General features: G+C 46.0%; 5 protein-coding genes across 12 annotated transcripts; 3 read left to right on the top strand and 2 right to left on the bottom strand.

Moving 5' to 3' along the window:
• The first annotated feature begins 260 nt into the window (after positions 1 to 260).
• LOC6615811 lies at positions 261 to 1,996 on the top strand. 2 transcript variants are annotated; one of them, XM_002040145.2, is made up of 4 exons: positions 261 to 447; positions 558 to 603; positions 1,291 to 1,327; positions 1,602 to 1,996. In XM_002040145.2, exons 1-4 carry the CDS (start codon positions 379 to 381, stop codon positions 1,849 to 1,851), a joined length of 402 nt encoding a protein of 133 aa, XP_002040181.1. In that variant the 5' UTR covers positions 261 to 378; the 3' UTR covers positions 1,852 to 1,996. The 2 variants fall into 2 exon arrangements, with proteins under 2 accessions (XP_002040181.1, XP_032572833.1); XM_032716942.1 differs by lacking the exons at positions 1,291 to 1,327; positions 1,602 to 1,996 and adding an exon at positions 754 to 1,196 and having other exon boundaries at positions 290 to 447.
• Positions 1,997 to 2,118: 122 nt separating this feature from the next.
• Positions 2,119 to 6,340, bottom strand: LOC6615810 (G protein alpha s subunit). 3 transcript variants are annotated; one of them, XM_032716939.1, is made up of 9 exons: positions 6,264 to 6,340; positions 4,144 to 4,647; positions 3,981 to 4,077; positions 3,804 to 3,924; positions 3,111 to 3,239; positions 2,855 to 3,034; positions 2,671 to 2,795; positions 2,415 to 2,488; positions 2,119 to 2,347 (listed from the first exon to the last, which is right to left on the bottom strand). In XM_032716939.1, the coding sequence occupies exons 2-9, from the start codon at positions 4,417 to 4,419 to the stop codon at positions 2,201 to 2,203; spliced, it is 1,149 nt and encodes a 382-aa protein (XP_032572830.1). In that variant the 5' UTR covers positions 4,420 to 4,647; positions 6,264 to 6,340; the 3' UTR covers positions 2,119 to 2,200. The 3 variants fall into 3 exon arrangements, with proteins under 3 accessions (XP_032572830.1, XP_002040180.1, XP_032572829.1); XM_002040144.2 differs by having other exon boundaries at positions 2,415 to 2,497; positions 6,264 to 6,336; XM_032716938.1 differs by lacking the exon at positions 6,264 to 6,340 and adding an exon at positions 6,051 to 6,181 and having other exon boundaries at positions 2,415 to 2,497.
• A 413-nt stretch (positions 6,341 to 6,753) lies between these two features.
• LOC6615809 (probable transaldolase) lies at positions 6,754 to 8,443 on the bottom strand. Its single transcript, XM_002040143.2, has 3 exons — positions 8,324 to 8,443; positions 7,684 to 7,807; positions 6,754 to 7,624 (listed from the first exon to the last, which is right to left on the bottom strand). Exons 1-3 carry the CDS (start codon positions 8,418 to 8,420, stop codon positions 6,850 to 6,852), a joined length of 996 nt encoding a protein of 331 aa, XP_002040179.2. The 5' UTR covers positions 8,421 to 8,443; the 3' UTR covers positions 6,754 to 6,849.
• Positions 8,444 to 9,117: 674 nt separating this feature from the next.
• On the top strand, positions 9,118 to 11,509 carry LOC6615808 (digestive organ expansion factor homolog). Its single transcript, XM_002040142.2, has 3 exons — positions 9,118 to 9,453; positions 9,512 to 10,216; positions 10,272 to 11,509. Exons 1-3 carry the CDS (start codon positions 9,192 to 9,194, stop codon positions 11,405 to 11,407), a joined length of 2,103 nt encoding a protein of 700 aa, XP_002040178.1. The 5' UTR covers positions 9,118 to 9,191; the 3' UTR covers positions 11,408 to 11,509.
• Positions 11,510 to 13,025: 1,516 nt separating this feature from the next.
• Positions 13,026 to 21,883, top strand: LOC6615807 (calcium-transporting ATPase sarcoplasmic/endoplasmic reticulum type). Of its 5 annotated transcripts, none has more exons than XM_002040141.2 (10): positions 13,212 to 13,330; positions 16,095 to 16,242; positions 16,318 to 16,335; positions 16,419 to 16,501; positions 16,578 to 18,749; positions 18,809 to 18,924; positions 18,989 to 19,225; positions 19,290 to 19,407; positions 19,476 to 19,593; positions 21,712 to 21,883. In XM_002040141.2, exons 2-10 carry the CDS (start codon positions 16,125 to 16,127, stop codon positions 21,738 to 21,740), a joined length of 3,009 nt encoding a protein of 1,002 aa, XP_002040177.1. In that variant the 5' UTR covers positions 13,212 to 13,330; positions 16,095 to 16,124; the 3' UTR covers positions 21,741 to 21,883. The 5 variants fall into 5 exon arrangements, with proteins under 5 accessions (XP_032571676.1, XP_002040177.1, XP_032571677.1 ...); XM_032715786.1 differs by lacking the exon at positions 21,712 to 21,883 and adding an exon at positions 21,159 to 21,421; XM_032715785.1 differs by lacking the exons at positions 13,212 to 13,330; positions 21,712 to 21,883 and adding an exon at positions 13,026 to 13,080 and having other exon boundaries at positions 19,476 to 20,882.
• Positions 21,884 to 21,940: the final 57 nt, after the last annotated feature.

The following is a 21,940-nucleotide window of genomic DNA, read 5'->3' as shown; positions in this document are numbered from 1 at the left end:
GAGTGCACGCATGTTTGCTGAAATCTTGACACTCTCGCTCTGTTTGTGGGAGTACTTACCATTAGTGGCTAGAAATATGGTGCAAGTGACGCATTAAGAGCATAAAGGAGACCGCACTGGGTCGGCCCACCCAACCCACGGCCATCGAGCCAGAGCCACCAAGCCATCGAGCCACTAAGCCGTTAATAACGGGTGCGTTCCTGCGGTCTTTTAGCTGTCGTCGGTGGTTATCTGCATCATAAATTTGCCATCACCCTGTTTAAGTCAGAGGATGTTTGCCCCGAATCGGGTATAAAACGAACCGCGGCGCGGCAAATCGGCACAGTCATCTTCAAATCGCTCCCAAGTGCACCAGGCTAACGGTCAACGGCTGGAATCATGAATCTATATGTGCTCCTGGCGGTGGTATCGGTGTTCCTGAACTTCATTCACGCAGCGCCCAGTGTGGTACGTACGCAGATCGAATGGGTTTTTGAAGTGCTTTCGAGAATATCCAGCGGAAAGCTACGGGCTTCTGTAAACGGACTACACTTACTATAGCTCTGACAATGTTTTAGGATATTTCCAACGACGAACTGCTGGATGGAAAATATCTTTGTGAAGGTAACAACGAGGCATTGAAGGAAACTCACACTGAGAACCAGCTTGTACATATATACATATAATCGAACTTTTTCAATTAGCATAGCCCACAGCCTAGCTTGTGTACAAAGCCCTTAAGTCCTAATTTCTTATTATTTCGATTTCGATCAGATCTGCCAGTGTTAAGAGAATTGTGTAACGGAAACGGCGTGAGTTTACGACAAACCGGACTTCCCAACGACGACCTTTCCACATCGCCGTTGTTTAACGAGTTTTACAAACTCTTCCAACGAAATGTAAATATTTTTCTGTCCAAAAACAAGAGCCCCGAGTCCTTGCAAGAGCTCTTCTCGAGAACGGTTTCGAAGCGCGGCTTGGACAGCATTGGCGGCGGCCACTTGATAAAACGGACGCAGAGTAGACAGCTGCTAAGCGACTAGAAACCGCCACAGACCCAACTTCCGCTTCCGCTTACGCACCACTCCATTGACTTTGACAATATCGAGGACCGAAATGAAAATGAAATGTAAATAAGCAGCCTGGTCTTTATTTTATATGTGCATATAAAATGATGTAGCTCCTAATTGTTAATAAATTATTGCATTTGTAAAGAGTTTTACTTTCGCCCTCCAGAGGAGAGTCATTCATGTAAATTTCAAAAATCTAGACTAATCCCTTACCACTGCTAACACATGCTGCCCCAAAAAGCTGGCTCGAAGAAGTACGATGGACCCTTTATAGTGAGGTGAGTGGATATAGTGGCACATGAATGCCCGTCGTGCGAAAGATATATATGTAGTGCTATGAGATATCTGAGACTGGGCTGCTGCTATCAGGTCTTATCCTGATGTTATCGAAATGGGCGCTATATATAATGTATGTAAATATGCAGATAACAGATCCGAATAATACGTGGCTACACCGGCAGCCGAAGTGCCTGCTTGCCCGGCTATTTGCCATTACTCACTGAACTCACTAATCCCCTACACAATCACTGAAACATATGCCCTGATCCCCAGATTGATTTCGGCTGCCAATGGACAAACGGTCGTCTGCTACGAGTGCAGCCAGTCGGAGTTCAAGACGAAGTACTCGGTGAAGCAGTGCGCGCCCGGCAAGATCGGGTCTGGCCACCACCGCGACCTGGTGCCCTACCTGGTGAGGATGGACCCCCTGTACAAGGACACCTGGAGCAGTAAGCTCAAGCGGAACTTCGACGAGATCGACAAGGCCTCCGCCAGCTTCAGCATCCTCAACCAGCTCGTCTAGTGATACCTCCGATAGCGCGTGAATGTTAATGCCCACGGATACGGATACGGATACGGACTCTGATAGCAGAAATACACTAAAATGCTTCATGTCAAGGGACTATAGAAAATAAAGCAGGTGCATCCTGGTAGAATAGCCAAAATAATCGAAACAAGCGTGTCTGTTATTAACATGTTTATTTATTATTCTTTAATGTTGAGTTTTGTGAAAGGTCATACCAGATCTAAATGCAGCGAATTTTTTGTTTTAATCAAGGGACTATTTAAATACAAATTACATTTGATAATTATATTTAAAACAGTAAGTCATTAATATTTTTATTTACTTGCATTACGGCGATGGGGATAACCTATAACAATTCATATTGACGAAGGTGCATCCTTTGAATAATGTCTCTGCAATCATTAAACACACGTTTAATGTTTTCTGTGTCAACGGCGCATGTGAAATGTGGATAGCAGTAGTGTTTTCCGTCTCCGCTAGCGGTAGATATACGCTATATAAGAAAGAGATCTCATGAGTTAAGTTGGCGGAGGAAGGAACGGAGATATGATATAACCCACCAGAAACTCGTCTCGTATGAAATATTTTGCTCGTATTACTTCTGGGTCGTCATTGGATTCCATTATTGCGTCACCTGTGTCGACAGCACATTTGAAATTAGACAAAACACATTATCCATTAAATTTCTTAAGTTAACTTGGGCATGGTTTGCGAATTTGAAGGAATTGCGAATTTCTGGGCCAGATCTGAATCGGATCTGATGATCTGATGACTCCCTCACCGACTGGCCACTGTGGGTTATACTATTTTACTTACTTGGCGTTTGGTATTTGTTAAACTCGGAGAAATATTCCGACAATTTACTTTTTCCAGCCTTAATTTTCTCTGCTAACAAATCTTGCTTATTTAAAAATAGTATAATAGAAATCGTGCGAAGCCATCTGAAAGAACAACTCGTTAGCTTCCATTCCTCGAGATTACGACAAGTGGCCAGTTTCACCTGTTGTTCCAAATACTCTTGAACAAATCCAAAGATTCCCGAAGTCGGTTCTGGGTGGGATCTTCCCGCAAAACCATGTTATAACTTGAGCACGCAGTTACGAATATAATAGCAGTTACATCATTGAAACACTGAATCCATTTCCTACGCTCGTCCCGCTGGCCACCGACATCGAACATGCTGGACGCGAACGGATCACATCATTAGAATGGAATATAGACTAGAATATTGGTATATCACTTGGGTTTACACTTACTGAAAGTTTACTTTGTCCACTTGAAATCTTGTTTCAAATATTCCAGAAGTCAAAACACGGCACCGAAGAATATCCTGCTCATTAGGGGTGTAGTTTGGATTCTTGATTGTGCTCACTCGGTCCAGGAAGCTTCAAAGTGGAATATGAAGTGCATAAGTGAGTACGAATTTGTTTAGGTGTTTAGTATCTTGTTTCGTCAGGGAATTAAACAAAAAGCATTCTCAACTTGGAAAGGTATGAATACTATCTGAATACCATATGATTGTTACGATCAGATATGTGCATGGTGCGATCCTATGTGCATGGTGTAGTTGGAACTACTTCGACTACTAACTCCCTTAAAGGATTGGACTCATTCTAAAAACCCATACAGACAGACGTTTGGAATGCGAAAGTAGGTTTAGGTTGTGGTTATATTTATACAGATAGCCATACTGTAGCAATGCAACGATATTTGAAGGTTACTTCATCAAGCGGTTTACTTGTTAGAATTAAAAGTTGCATACTTTCGATCCAACGCATTGAATTTCTGCACTTCCAAGTGAAACACACAGTTAAGCTTTCAGAACAATTGGCATGCACTCCGAGATGAATTAAATTAAACAATTAAATCTGTTTGTAGTGCTACAAGAACTATTCGTTTGGCTCAACACACCGATGGCAGGATGTCAAATGTGGGTGGGCATTACTTACTATTTTGCACAATCGATTAATTGATACTCATTCGACCTCTCATAGGTTTGAAGAACGCCCTTGTCTTTCCATAGTTCTTCTGTATGTTCATAAAATTCAGGAGGATAATTAAAGTCCGGACCTGCGGGGCAGATAATGTTTAATAAGAACTCAAGTTGGGGCGGCAGAGGCTCTTACTAGATGCGTAATCCTGAATGTACTCCACTCTGGGTTCATTTTCCTTCTTTTCTAAAGCTACAGGTGGATTAAGTGTGCTCATGGCTCCTGTAATAGTCTAGAAGGGATTGGCAAAGAGTTAAGCAAGTGTTTGGGCTTAGATGGCTGGCGCGGAGGAACTCACCAAGATAGCGTCTCGAATATTCTTTTTAATATCATCAATTTTCTGTTTCTTCTCCGAGTCAGAAAATCCGTCGACATGCAATATTCGCATTTGCTTGACTATGGTTGATTTGCCGGACTCGCCCGCCCCCAGGAGGAGCAGCCTGTGTGTGGCCCTGTAGAGCTGTTTGTCCTTCTGCAACTGTCTAGATATTGCATCGCTCCGGCGCTTCTGGCTCTTCGAGTCCTCCGAGTTCACGTCCGACTGCTTGGAGGTGGGCGACCCAAAGCAACCCATCGCAGCCCACGGGGTCCACCAACACGTCGCTCGGTTTTCCTGGTTCGCGTCGGGCGACTCGGCACCCCTTGTGCTTTCTCCGTTCTGCTCCAGTATAGCTGAGTGCTCGGGTTCCTCGGATCTAACCACAATCCCTTGTGTGCTCGTCGGTCTCCGATCTCCGATCTCCGATCTCAGTGGCACCACCGTTGGCGTTGGCTCAGCGCTTCAGGGGATCTCCGCAGCAGGCTGCATTCGTACAATGGTGCAGTGGATGGAAAAATGAGTAACAGAACTTTCAGAACTAACGATCCTAGAGCTCCCTATCCCCACTAACTGAGATTATCCAGAAGAAGCCCATTTCGATTGCTAGAATCCGATTGCCTAGAACCCCGAATCCACTTTAAAGCCCATATATCATCCGCGTACGCGCGAGTGTAGCGCCCAAAATGGGTGCCTACTAAGCCAAGGCGACGCCGCTGACATTGCCGCCCACGAAAGTCCCGTGAGTCACTGGGTTTCGGGTCCCAAAAGCACTCGCAAAGCATCGGAATCGGAATGAAAACCAAAATCAAAATCAAAAATTACTCCACGCAGCGCTCGTACATTCGCGTCGGGCTATTGGAATTCATCACATTCATATTCACATCCATATTCACAGCCATATTCACATTCTCATTCACATCGACATCCACAACATCGGCGTAGTGTAACAGGTGAAGAAGGGGGCGGAGAGGGTGGGACTCTCGCGCATACTGGGCAGCAGGTACGCATGTATATAGAGATACCAACCCAACATAATTCCATCTGCAGTCGAGGCTCGGATGGAATGGATGGGCCCGATACGCGGATTCGGATTCGATTAGCTCGAATGTGGGTTTACGGAGGAGTGTGGGCACGCGTATATTAAGAGTATTTAATCTAGCAATTATTGCCGACCGACGGGAGTCGCAGGAAGACGAACGTACTATACCCTATACATATATATAGGCGGAGGGGGTGGTGGCAGATATGCAGATTTTAATGTAAATATATGTACATAAATTCATCGGCATCGGAATCGGGATCTAAGCGGGCACGGACACGGGCACATATATATCTCACAGATATGAGTACACACCGTTGTGTATCTACTCGTATATACGTGCGAATGTATTTAGATATATACACAAGTTCTCGGTTCGCATGTGTGAATGGATGGATGTACATAAATAAATGTATGTACATATATCAATACGTAGTGCTCCGTGCCTCCGAGTCCGAATATTTGCCATTTCTTTGACACTTGGTTAGGAAAACTATATTATACCTACACCATCGAGAATCGGATCGAATCGAGTTGAATCGAATGGAATGGAATCGCATCGCATCGCAACGCATCTGCTTGGATTGGTTTGGATTCGAATGGATTGAATTCGATGGATGGGATTGTATTTTGGATATTCATGCGCGAACGATTTTTCACTGATTTCAGGTTTAGGGACATGGGACGCAGGTCGCAGGTCGCAGGACGCAGGACGTCCGAAAATCGGGAGGTCGGTCGAGATCGAGGGGCAGCAGGGGAGAATCACATCTCTGCGCGATGGCAATTACGTGTGCGAACGCGACTATTCCCTGCGTTCGACAATGGTTATTGTTTACCGTGAAATTACCGAACATTTTTATTCATGGGAGCAACTTCGGGCCAAGACTATAGGTGCACGACTCGGTTGGGAGCGACTTTTGGGGTCTGAAAAACGGGCAATTCTATCGCACCCGACGCGCCAGCCACTGTTTTCCGGATTCCCAGTGTTCTTAGTCTCTGCGTGCTCGCATTTCACCAATTTGTAGCTTAAAAATTACTTTTAATACCAGTACTAACTCACTTTTTATATATTTTTTATTTTATGTATCAACCTAGGGATGCAACGAAGTAGATACTTTTATCGATAGTCAGCCTGCCTATCGGATAGTGCGGGCGCAGATGTAGATAGATATGCTACTGTGCCAAAAACATCTATGCCAAATGACAATGTACTATTTTAGCTCTTTAAGAAATCGAATATAAATAATAAAATAAAGTATCCCGAACTATGTAGAATAGCGAATTCGAGAAACACCCGTCCGATACTTTACATAAACAGCCGCCTATACAGGCATACATAGTTATTTTACACGGGCGTGTAGAAAGTCTGTTTGAAGTTGTTTTGATAAGGTATCAAAAAAAATGTATCTTTATCTGTGATATAATTTGCATATTATATTTATTTTGTAAATTTTAATTATTCATTATTCGTATCCCTATCATGCTATTAGCAGGGCACACCTATCCACCTATTAAATAATTTCCATAACTCCCAAGTGAAACTAGTCAACTCTTTTAATTGTAGTATTTATTAAAGTATAAAATCATTGTCTTTTTCAGAAGCGAATGTATTCATCTTCCACCTGCTAGCGGACCCAGAGGAACATCTACTTAAGATAGGTCTTAATCAAATTCTCCAGCTTAACAGTATCCACGGCGAACTTCCTGATGCCCTCGGACAGTTTGTCGGTGGCCATGGCGTCCTCGTTGAGCAGCCAGCGGAACCGGCACTCGTCGACGGTGATCTTCTCGATGTCCTGCAGCTTGGCGTTGCTCACGGACAGGTAGGTGACCACCGACTCGGTCTCGTTCTCCAGCTCCTTGAGCAGCGCTGGGCTGATGGTGAGCAGATCGCAGCCAGCCAGGGCCTTGATTTCGCCCACGTTACGGAAGGAGGCGCCCATGACCAGGGTCTTGTAGCCGAACTTCTTGTAGTAGTTGTAGATGTTGGTCACGGAGATCACGCCCGGATCCTTGAGCGCCTCGAACTTCTTGGTATCCGTGTTGGCCACATACCAATCCAGGATGCGGCCCACGAACGGCGAGATGAGGGTCACGCCGGCCTCGGCGCAGGCCACGGCTTGTGCGAACGAGAAGAGGAGCGTCAGGTTGCAGTGCACGCCGTGCTCGTTCTCCAGGATCTCGGCCGCCTTGATGCCCTCCCAGGTGGAGGCCAGCTTGATCAGAATGCGCTCCTTGTCAACGCCCAGGGATTTGTACAGGGCGATCAGCTTCAGGGCCTTCTCCACGCTCTTCTTGGTGTCGAAGGACAAGCGGGCATCGATCTCGGTGGAAACGCGACCGGGCACAACCTTCAGGATTTCCGTTCCGAACAGCACGCACAGGTAGTCCATGGCCTCGGCCACCTGCTCACTCACGGAGCTGAAAGCGAACGTATTCTATGTAGCTTTGTGTGGCGAACACCCAAGTGAACTGCTTACCCCTTCTTGCCCTTGGCGTACTCCACCGCCTTTTGGACCAGCGGCTGGTACCGCTCCATGGACGAGGCGGACAAGATGAGGGATGGATTGGTCGTGGCATCCGTGGGCTTGTAGATGTTGATGGCTGGAAGCAATGTGTAAAGTATTTGCATAAGTGCGGGGCCGATTTACATTGCGAATTCTAGAAAGACCTCGAAACCTGTTGAGCGACTTTCATTTTTCAATCGCCCGACCGAAAATATCTTCGAACTTTTCAGATTTCTGAGCAGGTTTGGCACTCCTCTCCGAAACCTTATCTCTGTGACACTCTATAGTATACTTTAATATAGCGGTCACATTTCTAACACACGTAAGCACCTAAGGTCAAACTAAAGTCAGCTCGGCTTTGCTTTTCACTTTTATTTGATCTTCACTGCGGCAGATACGACGGATCCGATCGCCCGTCGTTAATGTTTATCTATTGGATAAATCCATGTATCCTATGTATCTTTGGACTCCAATTATATGTATATTCTATATATGTATGTATCTTCGAGCTCAGAATCGCATTTCGCTTAATTTGCATTTCTGGATTCCCAGTTTTGGGAAATCGGACTCATCTTCTTAAGAAAAATACCTTTTACCATGCGTGCGTACTTACCTTCAAAGTCGCCGGTGTCAGCCACAATTGTGGTGATTTTCTTGAGTTCCTGTAATACCGACATCTTTTGCTTTTTTGACGTGCGATCACTTCCCATTGCCCAACTTCAATGCAATAAGACCGCCACTGGAGCGGCAATTTATACCGCCCGGCTCTGGAAAAATACCGAACAGCCCCAACTTGGGTTTAGGAATCGATATAAGGGGCCATCAGGGGGATTCCTGACAACTAAGCAGACTTAAACTGGCTCCCCAACATTAATCTTTAACTGTGATGATTAAGCAATCAAGCTAATCTTAGGTGAATGTTTGTTAAAAATAAATAACCATCTACTTATAATTGGATAAATAAATGTGTCCATATTATTGGTAATACTTTCGTTGTTGTAGAGAAAGCGCTGAACATTTTGGGTCGGAACGAATTTTCGGTAAATAACGATAATTTTAGATTGATACCTTTCCAGTGCAATAACAATTACTTTCCTTGGACTAGTTTGGACACCTACTGTGATTTCGGTTGCCCAGTACTTCAAATCTAAAGACCACCATTTTTGACCGCTTCAAAAGTCATATCAATTTATTAATATTTGGTACCAGGCGAATATAATCTATAAAGGGTATGCTGGAAATCAATTCATTGTTGGTCACCTACAGGGTTTCAAGGCAAATTTATGTGATCTCTTAAAAAAAAACATTGTTTAGATCATATATTTCAAATGAATTTACTTTACCGGCTGTTTTGCTTTTAATTCACCACACGCCACCTCTACGAGCTATCGATATGTCTGTCTATCGGATTCCTTCATCAACCCAGATGTTTGTTGATCCACACGTGTGTTTGAAAGATACTCGGTAACAAACAGTTTAAAATGAAACAAAAACACTCGAAGAACAGGGCAAAACCCTACAAAAAACCAACGCCCGCCCGACGAAATGAGAGATTCTCGAAGAACTACAGTTTCATCCAGAGGAGCAAGCAAATGGAGGAGTCCCACCGCAGGGAACGGATGCCCACAGCACCGAAACAGGAATATGAGCCCGTGGCAGAGCTGTTGCCGGAGATCCAGGATGATGTGGACGAGACAGGGTTTTATAAAAAGCTCGTAACTGGTTTCAACAACATAACCACAAGTAGCCCTTGCAATGGTCAAAAAAGGAACCGCCGACTAACTAAGGATTTGGTTTTCAGGTGACATTCTACACTCAAAAGCAGAGAAGGAAGAGGATCACGTTATTCCCGTGCCCAGAAAGATCAAACCCAAAAAGGAAAAGCGTTCCGAGCAGCTAGGTGTCGACTTGGAAATATACAATTCGTTTTCGAAACGCTTCGATTTTGAGCTGTCTACGGATAATATCAACGATTTGATTGCGAGAAAGGAAGTTAGAACAATCAAGAGCAACTGGTCCGCTCTGGGGAATATAAGCTTCGATATACCACGACTGACTGAGGACTTCAAGGAGCCCGACTGCAGCGAGCCCAAGGACATTGCGAGCACGGGAGATCTGCAAAAGTTGGAGGTGAAGGCGTCCATTTGTGGAAACGCCAAACTGCCACTCACTGCCCTTCAGTCCCAGCTCTTCTACATCGCCAATAACTACCAAGATATATACTATCCCCACCGAACTCATGGCAACGCCGAGGATATTCGCTATGTATACTGCTTGCACGCCCTAAACCACATGCTGAAAGTCAGATCTCTGATATTGCGAAACAACGAAAAGGTTTCAGCTCTGGCCAAGTCACAAAAAATGTCGCCCAACGAAATCTGTATACCAGAGAGCTTCAGGGACCAAGGGCTCAAGCGGATGAAGGTGGTTTTTGTAGTGCCCTTCAGGGAATCGGCTATGAGGATTGTAAATATACTCGGAGATCTACTCTTTGGCAGTCAAGATGGTAAGTCACCCGTTGATAGCAAAGAAACTATATTACCATTTAATGTCCTTTACAGATCAGGCCAGGAAAACCTCTATAGCGAACTATGAACGCTTTCTGGGAGATTACTCCGGGAATACGATTTACTTCCCCAAAACCAACCCAAAGCCAATGGATTATGAGCAGACTTTCAGTGGCAACACGGATGACAACTTCAAACTAGGTATTCGTTTTACCAAGAAAACCATGTCCCTATTCTCCGATATGAACTCATCGGACATCTTGATCGCATCTCCCTTGGGACTGAGAATGCTGGTTACGGACAAGGAGAGCGATTTTGACTTTTTGAACTCCATTGAACTGCTGATAATAGACCAAGCCGAATTGTTCCTGGCGCAGAACTGGGAGAACCTGCTGCACTCCCTGGACCACCTGCACCTGCAGCCGCAGAAGCTGCCCGATACGAATTGCCAGAGGGTACGAACTTGGTGCCTGAGTGGAGCGTCAAGTTTCTACCGCCAAACCCTGTTCTTCTCGTCCCACGAGCTACCCGAGTTCCGTGCAGTGTTCAACAGCAAGTGCAACAACTACCAAGGAAAGGTGCGAGACGCGAACCTCGTCGAGCACGGAGACATCCGCAACGTTCTGACCCCAATACATCAGGTTTTCCGCCTAATAAGTTGCTCCAGTGTGGAGACAACCTTCGACGATCGGTTCCAGTACTTCGTCAAGAATATTATGCCCCAATTCAGTAAGCCCGGGTTCTCGCACTGCATGCTATACGTGCCCAGCTACTTTGACTACGTGCGGATACGCAACCATTTCAAGACCGAAATGGTCAGCTTTGTGCAGATAAATGAGTACACCAAGAAGGAGAAGATTTCCCGGGCGAGAGATATATTCTTCCACAGCGGCGCATCTGTTCTGTTGTACTCGGAAAGAGCGCACTTCTTCCGGCGCACTCGGATTAAGGGCATCCGGAACTTGATCATGTACCAGCCGCCCAACTTTCCGCACTTCTATTCCGAGATCATCAATCTGATACTGAAGTCAAATCAAAATCAGCGCGATGGATTCGAGGACGCAATGTCCGTCAGTATCTTGTACACAAAGTACGATCTGCTCAGCTTAAGTAACATTGTGGGAAGCGAGAATGCTGCGAAATTGACCTCGGGTCAAAAGGATTCCTACCTTTTCTCCACCAGAACGTAAATGCTTGCACGAGCTGACTTTGAAATGTGTACATATTTAGTTGTCAACTAGAATATACTAATGGTTAACGCAAGTAAATAGTAATGTATGTGATAACTTTCAGTTGTGGCTCTATTTTTGGACCTAAATGCTTTCGTGACGTAGAGATTTTGGGAGGAACTGGCTAGGTGATTGATCTGATGTTAAGGGTGGCGATGTCTTCTCTTTGTTATTACGCAATTCGAAATTATGAATAATTGGCAAATGGTTGTGTAATAAAAGGCAGCATAGGTGGTGTTTTGCAGGTTGATGAGCTAAATGCATTTGAATTGAATATAATTTCGCTGTTTTTACTTTAACATCCTTTTTGATAAAGGAAGGTTGGCTAGAGCATTATGCAATAAAAGGCATCATTTATAGGGAAATATAAGTTAAAAACATTATTTTGTAGTTAATTTTGGATTTGTTTTTAAATGATTACTTCACTTAATAAAGAATGATAGATTGCTGGAATCTGAAACCATTGAAAGGGTGCCAGAGGAGCCATTACCATTCACCGAGTTTCTCAATAGATATCCAGCAGTTGACAACCGCATCAAACCCAGATTTGCCAGTCCCAAAATAAATCAAATTCCTGGCTGCATTGTCATTTATCAACATTTTTAAATATACACATAGGTAGCTTATAAAAGTTCTGGCCTAGACATATAGAGGTAAAATAGTAGCCAAATGCATATTTATGGGGGTCTCTGTGAAAAGTCGTAATAGCTGCTGCACAAGGCTGATGGCGGATGGCGGATGGCGGATGGCGGATATCATACGGCAGAAGCGTGTGCGGAGAGCGCTCTTGGCAAGATCTGAGAGTCCGAGTCCGTAGGGGCATTACAAGCCTATAAATAAAAATAGTCGACGGCTGCCAGTCTCTGCTGAAATTGGGGAAAAAGGCAGAAACGCCAAAGGAAGAACTACGGGTTCGTAGGCCGACTGGTGGATGCTCTTTCGACTGTTAATGGATCGAGATCAACTAGATTGTGGGAATAAGTAATGGGGCTGGGATCCGGGATCTGTGGTATCTGTGGCCAAGGACAAGTCAAATTTTCAAATGGCAGCTATGGATAACTATAATAGATTCTAACCCAGCGAAAGTGGAATGGTACGGCCAGTACCATCATTGCCAATCATCCCCTCCCAGGGAGTGTTTCAAAGGACCCAAGTCTTGACCCACTTGAAGTGTCTGACACCGAAGGTAGAAACACCTTTGAGTGACAAACCCTTCCACACAACCCAGCATAATTTCCCCAGATTGGTTTAAAAATACCACTTCCTAAATATTAGACAAACACACGTGCATTTCTCGGAATACGTCTACACTCACACTCCCAGGCACAGTCACATCCACATCCACATCCACGTCCACAGGCGCGGGCATCGCCACATTGCCATTGCTCTAGACTTTCGTGGCCGTGCGCTCCCGCGGATCCGAGATCGGGCGGCCATATGTACGTATGTATGCATGTGGATGGGGAGCTCGTGTGCCCGTGGTATTGTGGTATTCCCACCTATACCTAGTCACATATACGAATCTCTGGGGGACCGCGGTGAATCTGCCTCGTCGAGGTACGAACGAGCTGCACGAGCAGATCTGAACCGCCACCATTCGAATTCGGATCGCATTGGATTGGATTGGATAGGTGGTAAGTGCCCGAAAGTTTGTGCGTGCTAAAAGTATTTTCCCGGGCCAAAATGGAGAGTGTATGTAGTTTTGGGAATTTTGCCAAAATATATGAATTTTGTAATTCAAATAGACACTCTCATCGCGCAGCGTTCTCCTTGCGTTCAGTTGCCGTTGATCGTTATAATAGCGCGATCTTTGTGTTAGCTCTTGGTCTTCCGACTGAAATAAATTATTATATAATAACGGAATTTTTGCTAGGAATAATAATTGTAAGTTTTGTTGATTTTCTGCAACAACTGCAAGGCGAATACGCCAGTGAATTACTCCAAACTGCCAAATCCATTGGGTAAAGCCAATAAACCCCCCTGAAAATATCGAAAATTCGTCCGCGCGCTTTCAAAAGAAAAGAAAACCTGGAAACCAAAAGTTATTGAAATGCCTACATATCTACATACGAACATGCTTCTTACACTCGAAAACCGTGCTTCAAACTCAAAGTGTTTGCCCCCAGTTTACTTGCCATCCCGGAGCTCGTCCAGAGCTCGCAGTTCGATCTATCTACATACATGAAATGTCCGTAAGGGCGACGATTCGGCGGTGACCTCGACCTCCGGATGGTATCGAAAATTTGAATGTCACCAATACGAGAGCACTCCACGATTAGATCCGATCCGACACAGATGTAAAGTTTTCCAAGTGCCCGAGGTCTATGTATCTGTGATTGAAAATCTGGTTATGCAACCACAACCGCAACCGTGGCGAATATATTCGTACCCGAATCCGAAAGATCCATGTCTTGTACTGTACCTTTAGTCCATGCAAAACAAGCAGAGAAAACACGATCTCTTGAACCCTTCAACTACCCGCATTCATAGCTTAATGGTGGTTACTTCGGTTAGTGAATTCGACTGCCTTACAGTTGTAAGAGATCCCAGAAACAAACACACAGTTTCACGGCAACGTGTAGCTATAAGTACATTCAGCCCAGGATCATGGCCTAAGCATCTGTACTTTTTTTGAACCCACCCACCCACTATTATACAACCCATCGGTGGACTTGTCAATCGGAAATTCGGATCCGGGGACGTGGGAAGCAGCGTATCGCACAAGTGTGGACATCCATTAGCATGGAGATATCTCTGCTCGCAATATCATAGGCCGTTAAATCGTACATATAACCGCGCAGAATAGGAATCTTTCTCCCTACGATCGTCTCTCTGTATATGTACTCAAACTTATTTATCCTAGTCCTAGTACATATCTTTATATCTACGAGTGTTCAGAATTGAGCTGTATTTTTCGGGTGCTAGGACTCTATTTTTAGCCCATCTCGGACAGAGGCGATTTTTTGCTCCATAATGCACACACACATGTGTATTTCAGGGGTATATATAGGCTATATGCATGACGATGTTTTCGAAACACACGTCTGTGTGCTCAAAATATAAGTAGTTTTCGAGCACATTGCTTGACAGTTTTTCAAAACTAACGCCTTTTGGGGGCGCGCAACTGGTGGAAACCTCGTTATCAGGAGTTACGTATGTAATTTTGTGACATAGCCAGGCCAGCGTAATATTCAAGTATTATGCGAGTTGGCTGCCGTTCAAAATTCCCCGTATGGCCTGATTCTAGTGTCTGGTCGCGAAAAAGATTAAAATTAAAATTTTAAAATGTCGCTGCTGGCGAATACCTGGCACCCAGATCTATTTATTGCGGGCTCTTGATCTCGATCTCATTAATTTGAGCACAAAATGCGCGAAAAGAATAGTGTTGGTTGTTGTGTGGCCGAAACAGTGCGGATGTCCTTGTCGCTCGCCAAGTGGAAATATGACAATGTATAAATAAGTTTAAGCATTCGTGATAAGGATTTCAGTTCGATTTACACCACAGAAGGGAGTAAAAACATTTGGTTTTCGATCGCAATAACAACTTGATTTATAAGGTTAGAAGTGTTTTTAATAAAAAAAAAACTTTCCAGCATAGCTGAATTCCCCCGAAACCCTGATTAGTTTTAAATTCCCATCTCACCTCAGCTATCGGTATTATTGAACAAGGAAACTCAACAGTTAGCCATCGCAGTTGAGATTCTCAGTTATCGATAACGCCGGCTATCGCAGTTTAGTAGCACAAATTGAACGCGTCAGTAGAAGCTGAGAGAAAAGGTGGGATAATCTAATAATTTCCAGGATTACGAATGGTTAAAAGTTGGAGAAAGAGGCACCTCTGCACTAATAACGTAACTCGGACGATATACGTTTTCAGTCAGCCCTGTCTTGTTCGAATAATGTCGTGTCATAGTGAGGCAGAACGGCGATAGGCAGTAAATCGCGGCTTGGTACTTAGTGCAATAGTTATCAGCACACATATTCAGAAAAAAGCGCCATGGGTTATATTATATAGAGAGTCAGTGGAAAAAAGTACTTAACACACGCAGTGCGTCGTTTAGCGAGGTTAACGTAGGAGCAGAGCACTCGGATTACGGACCAGATCCCCCAATCCCCCGCAGAAACTGAGAATAGAAAAACGAGAACTGCGTCTGTTGTGCGAAGTGACACGTGTGTGAATCTCATAAGCGGAGCGATTTGGCCAGGGTAACAGCCTATCATAGTAATGCAATATTCCAGCATATTCTCCGACCCGATCCGCACAATCCGATCCCAAGTTGGCGCGATAACTGCGCGACTATAGTGTCCAGTCCGGGCCCGATCAGAAGTGCCTGAAATCGGGGAATTAGCATGTAGCACCTGTGTATGTGCGTATGTTGGAAAGTACCCGTGAGCCGAGTGCCGTGCACATGCACATGTACGACCACTTATTCAGAACCTAATGAGGTAGTTTTAACTGCAAACGTACATGCCAGCACAGATGTATGTGCATACATACGTGCATACACACTTGCTATTCCAGTCAGTCGTTGAATAGAGCCCAGAAAACGCAAAATAGCTAAATAGCCCTGCCAGAGAATTAAAATAAGCCCCTTGCCTTGTGTCTACTTTCAAATCCCCACCTGAATCGCCCGGAATCTGGACACAGGCCACTGAACGAAGAGGATAACGAATCAAGATGGAAGACGGTCACTCGAAAACCGTCGAACAGTCCCTCAACTTCTTCGGAACGGACCCCGAGCGCGGCTTAACCCTCGACCAGATCAAGGCTAACCAGAAGAAATACGGACCCAATGGTGAGAGTCGCGCGTAATCCCCCTCCGCATTCCGAGACCGAATCGACTGACGTGTTTGTTTTCTTATCGTTACAGAGTTGCCGACCGAGGAAGGTGCGAACACAACCCGAGCAGATCCCCTGCCCCCCACCCCCACTTCTCTTTGCATACATTATAATAACGATTGTATTCCACAGGAAAGAGCATCTGGCAGCTGGTCTTGGAGCAGTTCGACGATCTGCTGGTGAAGATTCTGCTGTTGGCAGCCATCATCTCATTTGTAAGTGCAGCAGCACAATGAAACCCACCCCCAGAAACTTAGTTACGACCACACTCTTCCCCTCTGCAATCTCCAGGTTCTCGCCCTGTTTGAGGAACACGAGGAAACGTTCACTGCATTTGTAGAGCCCCTAGTTATTTTACTTATCCTGATAGCCAACGCCGTGGTGGGAGTATGGCAGGAGCGTAACGCCGAGTCGGCCATTGAGGCCCTCAAGGAGTACGAGCCTGAGATGGGCAAGGTGGTGCGCCAGGACAAATCCGGCATCCAGAAGGTGCGCGCGAAAGAGATCGTGCCCGGTGACCTGGTTGAGGTGTCTGTCGGTGACAAGATCCCTGCCGATATCCGTATCACCCACATCTACTCGACCACCCTTAGGATCGATCAGTCCATCCTCACCGGTGAGTCGGTCTCCGTCATCAAGCACACCGATGCCATCCCCGATCCCCGCGCCGTCAACCAGGACAAGAAGAACATCCTGTTCTCCGGCACCAACGTCGCAGCCGGCAAGGCCCGCGGCGTCGTCATCGGCACTGGCCTGAGCACCGCCATCGGCAAGATCCGTACTGAGATGTCCGAGACCGAGGAGATCAAGACCCCCCTGCAGCAGAAACTGGACGAGTTCGGTGAGCAGCTGTCCAAGGTCATTTCCGTCATTTGCGTTGCCGTGTGGGCCATCAACATCGGCCACTTCAACGACCCCGCTCACGGAGGCTCCTGGATCAAGGGTGCCATCTACTACTTCAAGATCGCCGTCGCTCTGGCTGTGGCTGCCATCCCCGAGGGTCTGCCCGCCGTCATCACCACCTGTCTGGCTCTGGGCACCCGCCGCATGGCCAAGAAGAATGCCATCGTCCGCTCCCTGCCCTCCGTGGAGACCCTGGGGTGCACATCTGTCATCTGCTCTGATAAGACCGGCACACTCACCACCAACCAAATGTCCGTCTCTCGCATGTTCATCTTCGACAAGGTTGAAGGCAACGACAGCAGCTTCCTCGAATTCGAGATGACCGGCTCCACCTACGAGCCCATCGGCGAGGTCTTCCTCGGCGGTCAGCGCATCAAGGCTGCTGACTACGATACCCTGCAGGAATTGTCCACCATCTGCATCATGTGCAACGACTCCGCCATTGATTACAATGAGTTCAAGCAGGCCTTCGAGAAGGTCGGCGAGGCCACCGAGACCGCCCTGATTGTGCTGGCCGAGAAACTGAACAGCTTCAGCGTGAACAAGTCTGGCCTGGACCGTCGCTCGGCTGCCATCGCCTGCCGCGGTGAGATCGAGACCAAGTGGAAGAAGGAATTCACCCTGGAGTTCTCTCGCGATCGTAAATCCATGTCCTCGTACTGCACCCCCCTGAAGGCCTCCCGCCTGGGCACTGGCCCCAAGTTGTTCGTGAAGGGCGCCCCCGAGGGTGTTCTGGAGCGCTGCACACACGCCCGCGTTGGCACCACCAAGGTTCCTCTGACCTCGGCCCTGAAGGCCAAGATCCTCGCCCTGACCGGCCAGTACGGTACTGGACGCGACACCCTTCGCTGCCTGGCTTTGGCCGTTGCCGATAGCCCCATGAAGCCCGATGAGATGGATCTGGGCGACTCCACCAAGTTCTACCAGTATGAGGTTAACCTGACCTTCGTCGGTGTTGTGGGCATGTTGGATCCCCCCCGTAAGGAAGTTTTCGATTCCATTGTGCGCTGCCGTGCCGCCGGTATTCGTGTTATTGTGATCACCGGCGACAACAAGGCCACTGCCGAGGCTATCTGCCGCAGGATCGGCGTGTTCGCCGAGGACGAGGACACCACTGGCAAGTCCTACTCGGGTCGCGAATTCGACGACCTTTCCCCCACCGAACAAAAGGCTGCCGTCGCCCGTTCCCGCCTCTTCTCCCGCGTGGAACCCCAGCACAAGTCCAAGATTGTTGAGTTCCTGCAGAGCATGAACGAAATCTCCGCTATGACTGGTGATGGTGTGAACGACGCCCCCGCCCTGAAGAAGGCTGAGATCGGTATTGCTATGGGCTCTGGTACCGCCGTCGCCAAGTCTGCCGCCGAAATGGTGCTGGCTGACGACAACTTCTCCTCCATCGTGTCTGCCGTTGAAGAAGGTCGCGCTATCTACAACAACATGAAACAGTTTATCCGCTACCTCATCTCTTCGAACATTGGTGAGGTCGTCTCCATCTTCCTTACTGCTGCCCTTGGCCTGCCCGAGGCTCTGATTCCCGTCCAGCTGCTCTGGGTCAACTTGGTACGTCTTGATGGGGTATTTACTATTTGGAATGGTTAGTAATAGGTACTTGGTCACAGGTTACTGATGGTCTCCCAGCCACCGCTCTGGGCTTCAACCCCCCTGATCTGGATATCATGGAGAAGCCCCCCAGGAAGGCCGATGAGGGTCTCATTTCCGGATGGTTGTTCTTCCGGTGGGTTACTCAAAGAGCACACATCCCTTAATCGGTGTTAACTTGGCCTTAATTGAATTTTTAGTTACATGGCCATTGGATTCTATGTCGGCGCTGCCACCGTCGGTGCCGCCGCCTGGTGGTTCGTGTTCTCTGATGAGGGACCCAAACTGTCCTACTGGCAGCTGACCCACCATCTGTCCTGCTTGGGCGGTGGCGACGAGTTCAAGGGCGTTGACTGCAAGATCTTCAGCGACCCCCATGCGATGACCATGGCTCTGTCCGTGCTGGTGACAATCGAAATGTTGAACGCAATGAACAGGTGAGTGAGATAACGAATGATGGACAACACGATAGATACGAACCGATCGCCTTTGTTTGAACAGCTTGTCCGAGAACCAGTCGTTGATTACCATGCCCCCATGGTGCAACCTGTGGCTGATTGGATCAATGGCACTCTCCTTCACTCTTCACTTTGTTATTCTTTACGTCGATGTCCTCTCCGTAAGTATTAGGCAATGATAAGCCCTTCTGCGCCGCGGAAACTAATGCCAGTAACGTTTTACCCACAGACCGTCTTCCAAGTGACACCGTTGTCTGCAGAAGAATGGATAACTGTGATGAAATTCTCAATTCCTGTAGTTTTATTAGATGAGACATTGAAGTTTGTTGCTAGAAAAATCGCAGATGGTGAGAGTCCTATATATAAGATGCATGGGATTGTGTTAATGTGGGCTGTCTTCTTTGGCCTGCTGTACGCTATGATGCTTTAAGAATATAATTATAATCCATAAGCCCAACTTCATTATTCTAATTTCTAGTATAAAATGTTACTAAATATAAACAGAAACTAGAACCCACAATTATATACATCTAACATAACGACTTTAACCCCATGAGAAGTTTGTTCCCAACTGCAACTACTGATTTCCACCCGGTGTCACAGAATTGACTGGTGGCACCAAAAGATGGGCCGACTGACTCGCTCCTGGCTTTTGGCTTTGAACAAACAGCGTTAAATGATCAATATTTTCTATGAGCTAACGATTTATCTAACACGCGTATACCCTACATAGATATCTGTGTTTGTATATTACTATATTAAATTTAGCAGGATTGCTTTTTGTACATACAATGCTCTATATACATAAGAAAGTTCAACACCGGCACATTCGAATTCATTAGTTAGTTTTCGTCATTTAATTTCACCGGGTTGCCAAAAGAACCGTGTAGGGAAATCCAAGTCTCTGGAAATGAGATGGCTGTTTGTATTGAACCAAACTTTTGTAACTTAACCGTTTCGTCTCTGTGTTTAGTAACTGGAATACTAAAGTGTAGGCTTAACCATGCAGATCAAAATTTTTGTTTAATCCCATTAAGTAGCATCCACAATACCCACAACCTTTCCAAGTCGAATCTGTGCGTTGATGTTTAAACGATTCCACCAAGCGAGCGTCCTAATGTTTCAAGAGTATCATCCTATCCCCGGGCTTGTTTAACGTTATTGAATCCCCACGAGTATTTACTGAATGCAAATATTGGTTCGTTCATTCCATTACTGTAAGAATTTTATTGAGCACAAGATATTAAGTAGATAATGACTCCCCAGATCTGGGCGTGGCGCCGCCACAGCGTCTCGGTGCCCAATTCCGTCTCCATTCGTATTGTATTGTATGTGTATGAGCAAATGATTAGGATCGGGTACATAATGGCGTACATAATGCATAAGGCATGCAGCCGAATAGCCTAGCCTAGCCTAGCCTAGCCGTATAGAAAATAGAAAATATTGGGGACCTATTGAAGAAAGAAAGAACATGTGTAACTTATCTTATGTCAGTCTCAAGTCTCAGTTGTAAGGAGTTAAGTAATCCTTCTACCATTCTATAGAATACCTACTTAAATTAACATTATACATAATTTACTCTGTTATACAATTAGAGACGCTGTGAATTGATTAAACAAAAATTACCTACACCTAACATTAAAGAAATAAATTATGCAGAACTAAACAGAGCTGGCTCTACGAAACCGGACGACTGGGATCCATGAGGCCCAAGTTCCCAACGCTTATGTTCGCTGCTCCCCGTTTCTATTCCTATTTCTAAGTTACGTTTGCTTGCACGATGCACGTGACCGTTGACCGTTGGTGCACCTGAATCCTCCTTGGCCTAAAACAGCCGACGACCTATTCGTGCCCACCAAACCTACCTACCTACCTACCATCTCTCAATGAACTATTGTTTTATTTTATACAGTCAACCCCAGATTTCATTAACTGGACCCCGATTAGTTACCATAACACAAATTGAATCCATCCCTGCTTTAGAAAAGTACGTGCAGTTATTATATTATGTCCGGGTGCGCCAAGTCGATGTGAATGTAGAAAAGAACAATTGCTGTACATTATGGTCTAGTACATTGCCGTCGCACTCGCCGGCATAACCGAGAAAACACAGATTTGAAATTCAGCATGTAAGATATCTAAACGTAAACGAAACAATAAAACAAGAAATCCGAACCCGGCCTGTGTACTCTACTCAATTTCTCCCGCCCCGCCCTCAATCCAAGTAGAGAGTCAACCACCCACAAACACATCTCCCCCAAAAAACTTCAACCCCATGTAGGCTGTAAGTACGATCCCACCGATGCTGCCAAATTCCAGAATTTCGGAAGATGCCGCTTAACTGGTCCCCAGTGCCACTCCATCGCCATTTCCCCCACGAGTTTTGGTTTGCTCTTGCGTTGGTTAATCCCTCCCTCCGATCGAGAATCCCCACGTAATAATCCGTATTCGCCCCGAAATTGTAGTTCCTGATGTCGTCGTCGACAGGATGTAGAGGTTTGGACCACCAAAGCCGATACGAATGTGAAAGTGAATGTGAAGGAGGACGAGTTTTCCTGCCTTTATCATTCGTGTATTAATCGCTAAGCCAGCCCTGTTACTTGCAACTGCAACATTAAATCCAACATAAATCAATTTATTTGCCTTAGAAAGTAAAATATTAATGGAACTGTGGGTTAGTAAGAACGGATTTAA

This window comes from Drosophila sechellia, chromosome 2R (genome assembly GCF_004382195.2).
Source record: "Drosophila sechellia strain sech25 chromosome 2R, ASM438219v1, whole genome shotgun sequence".
Lineage (NCBI taxonomy): Eukaryota > Metazoa > Arthropoda > Insecta > Diptera > Drosophilidae > Drosophila > Drosophila sechellia.
The sequence above is the reverse complement of the archived record's forward strand: the minus strand, read 5'-3'. Positions and strand labels throughout refer to the sequence as shown.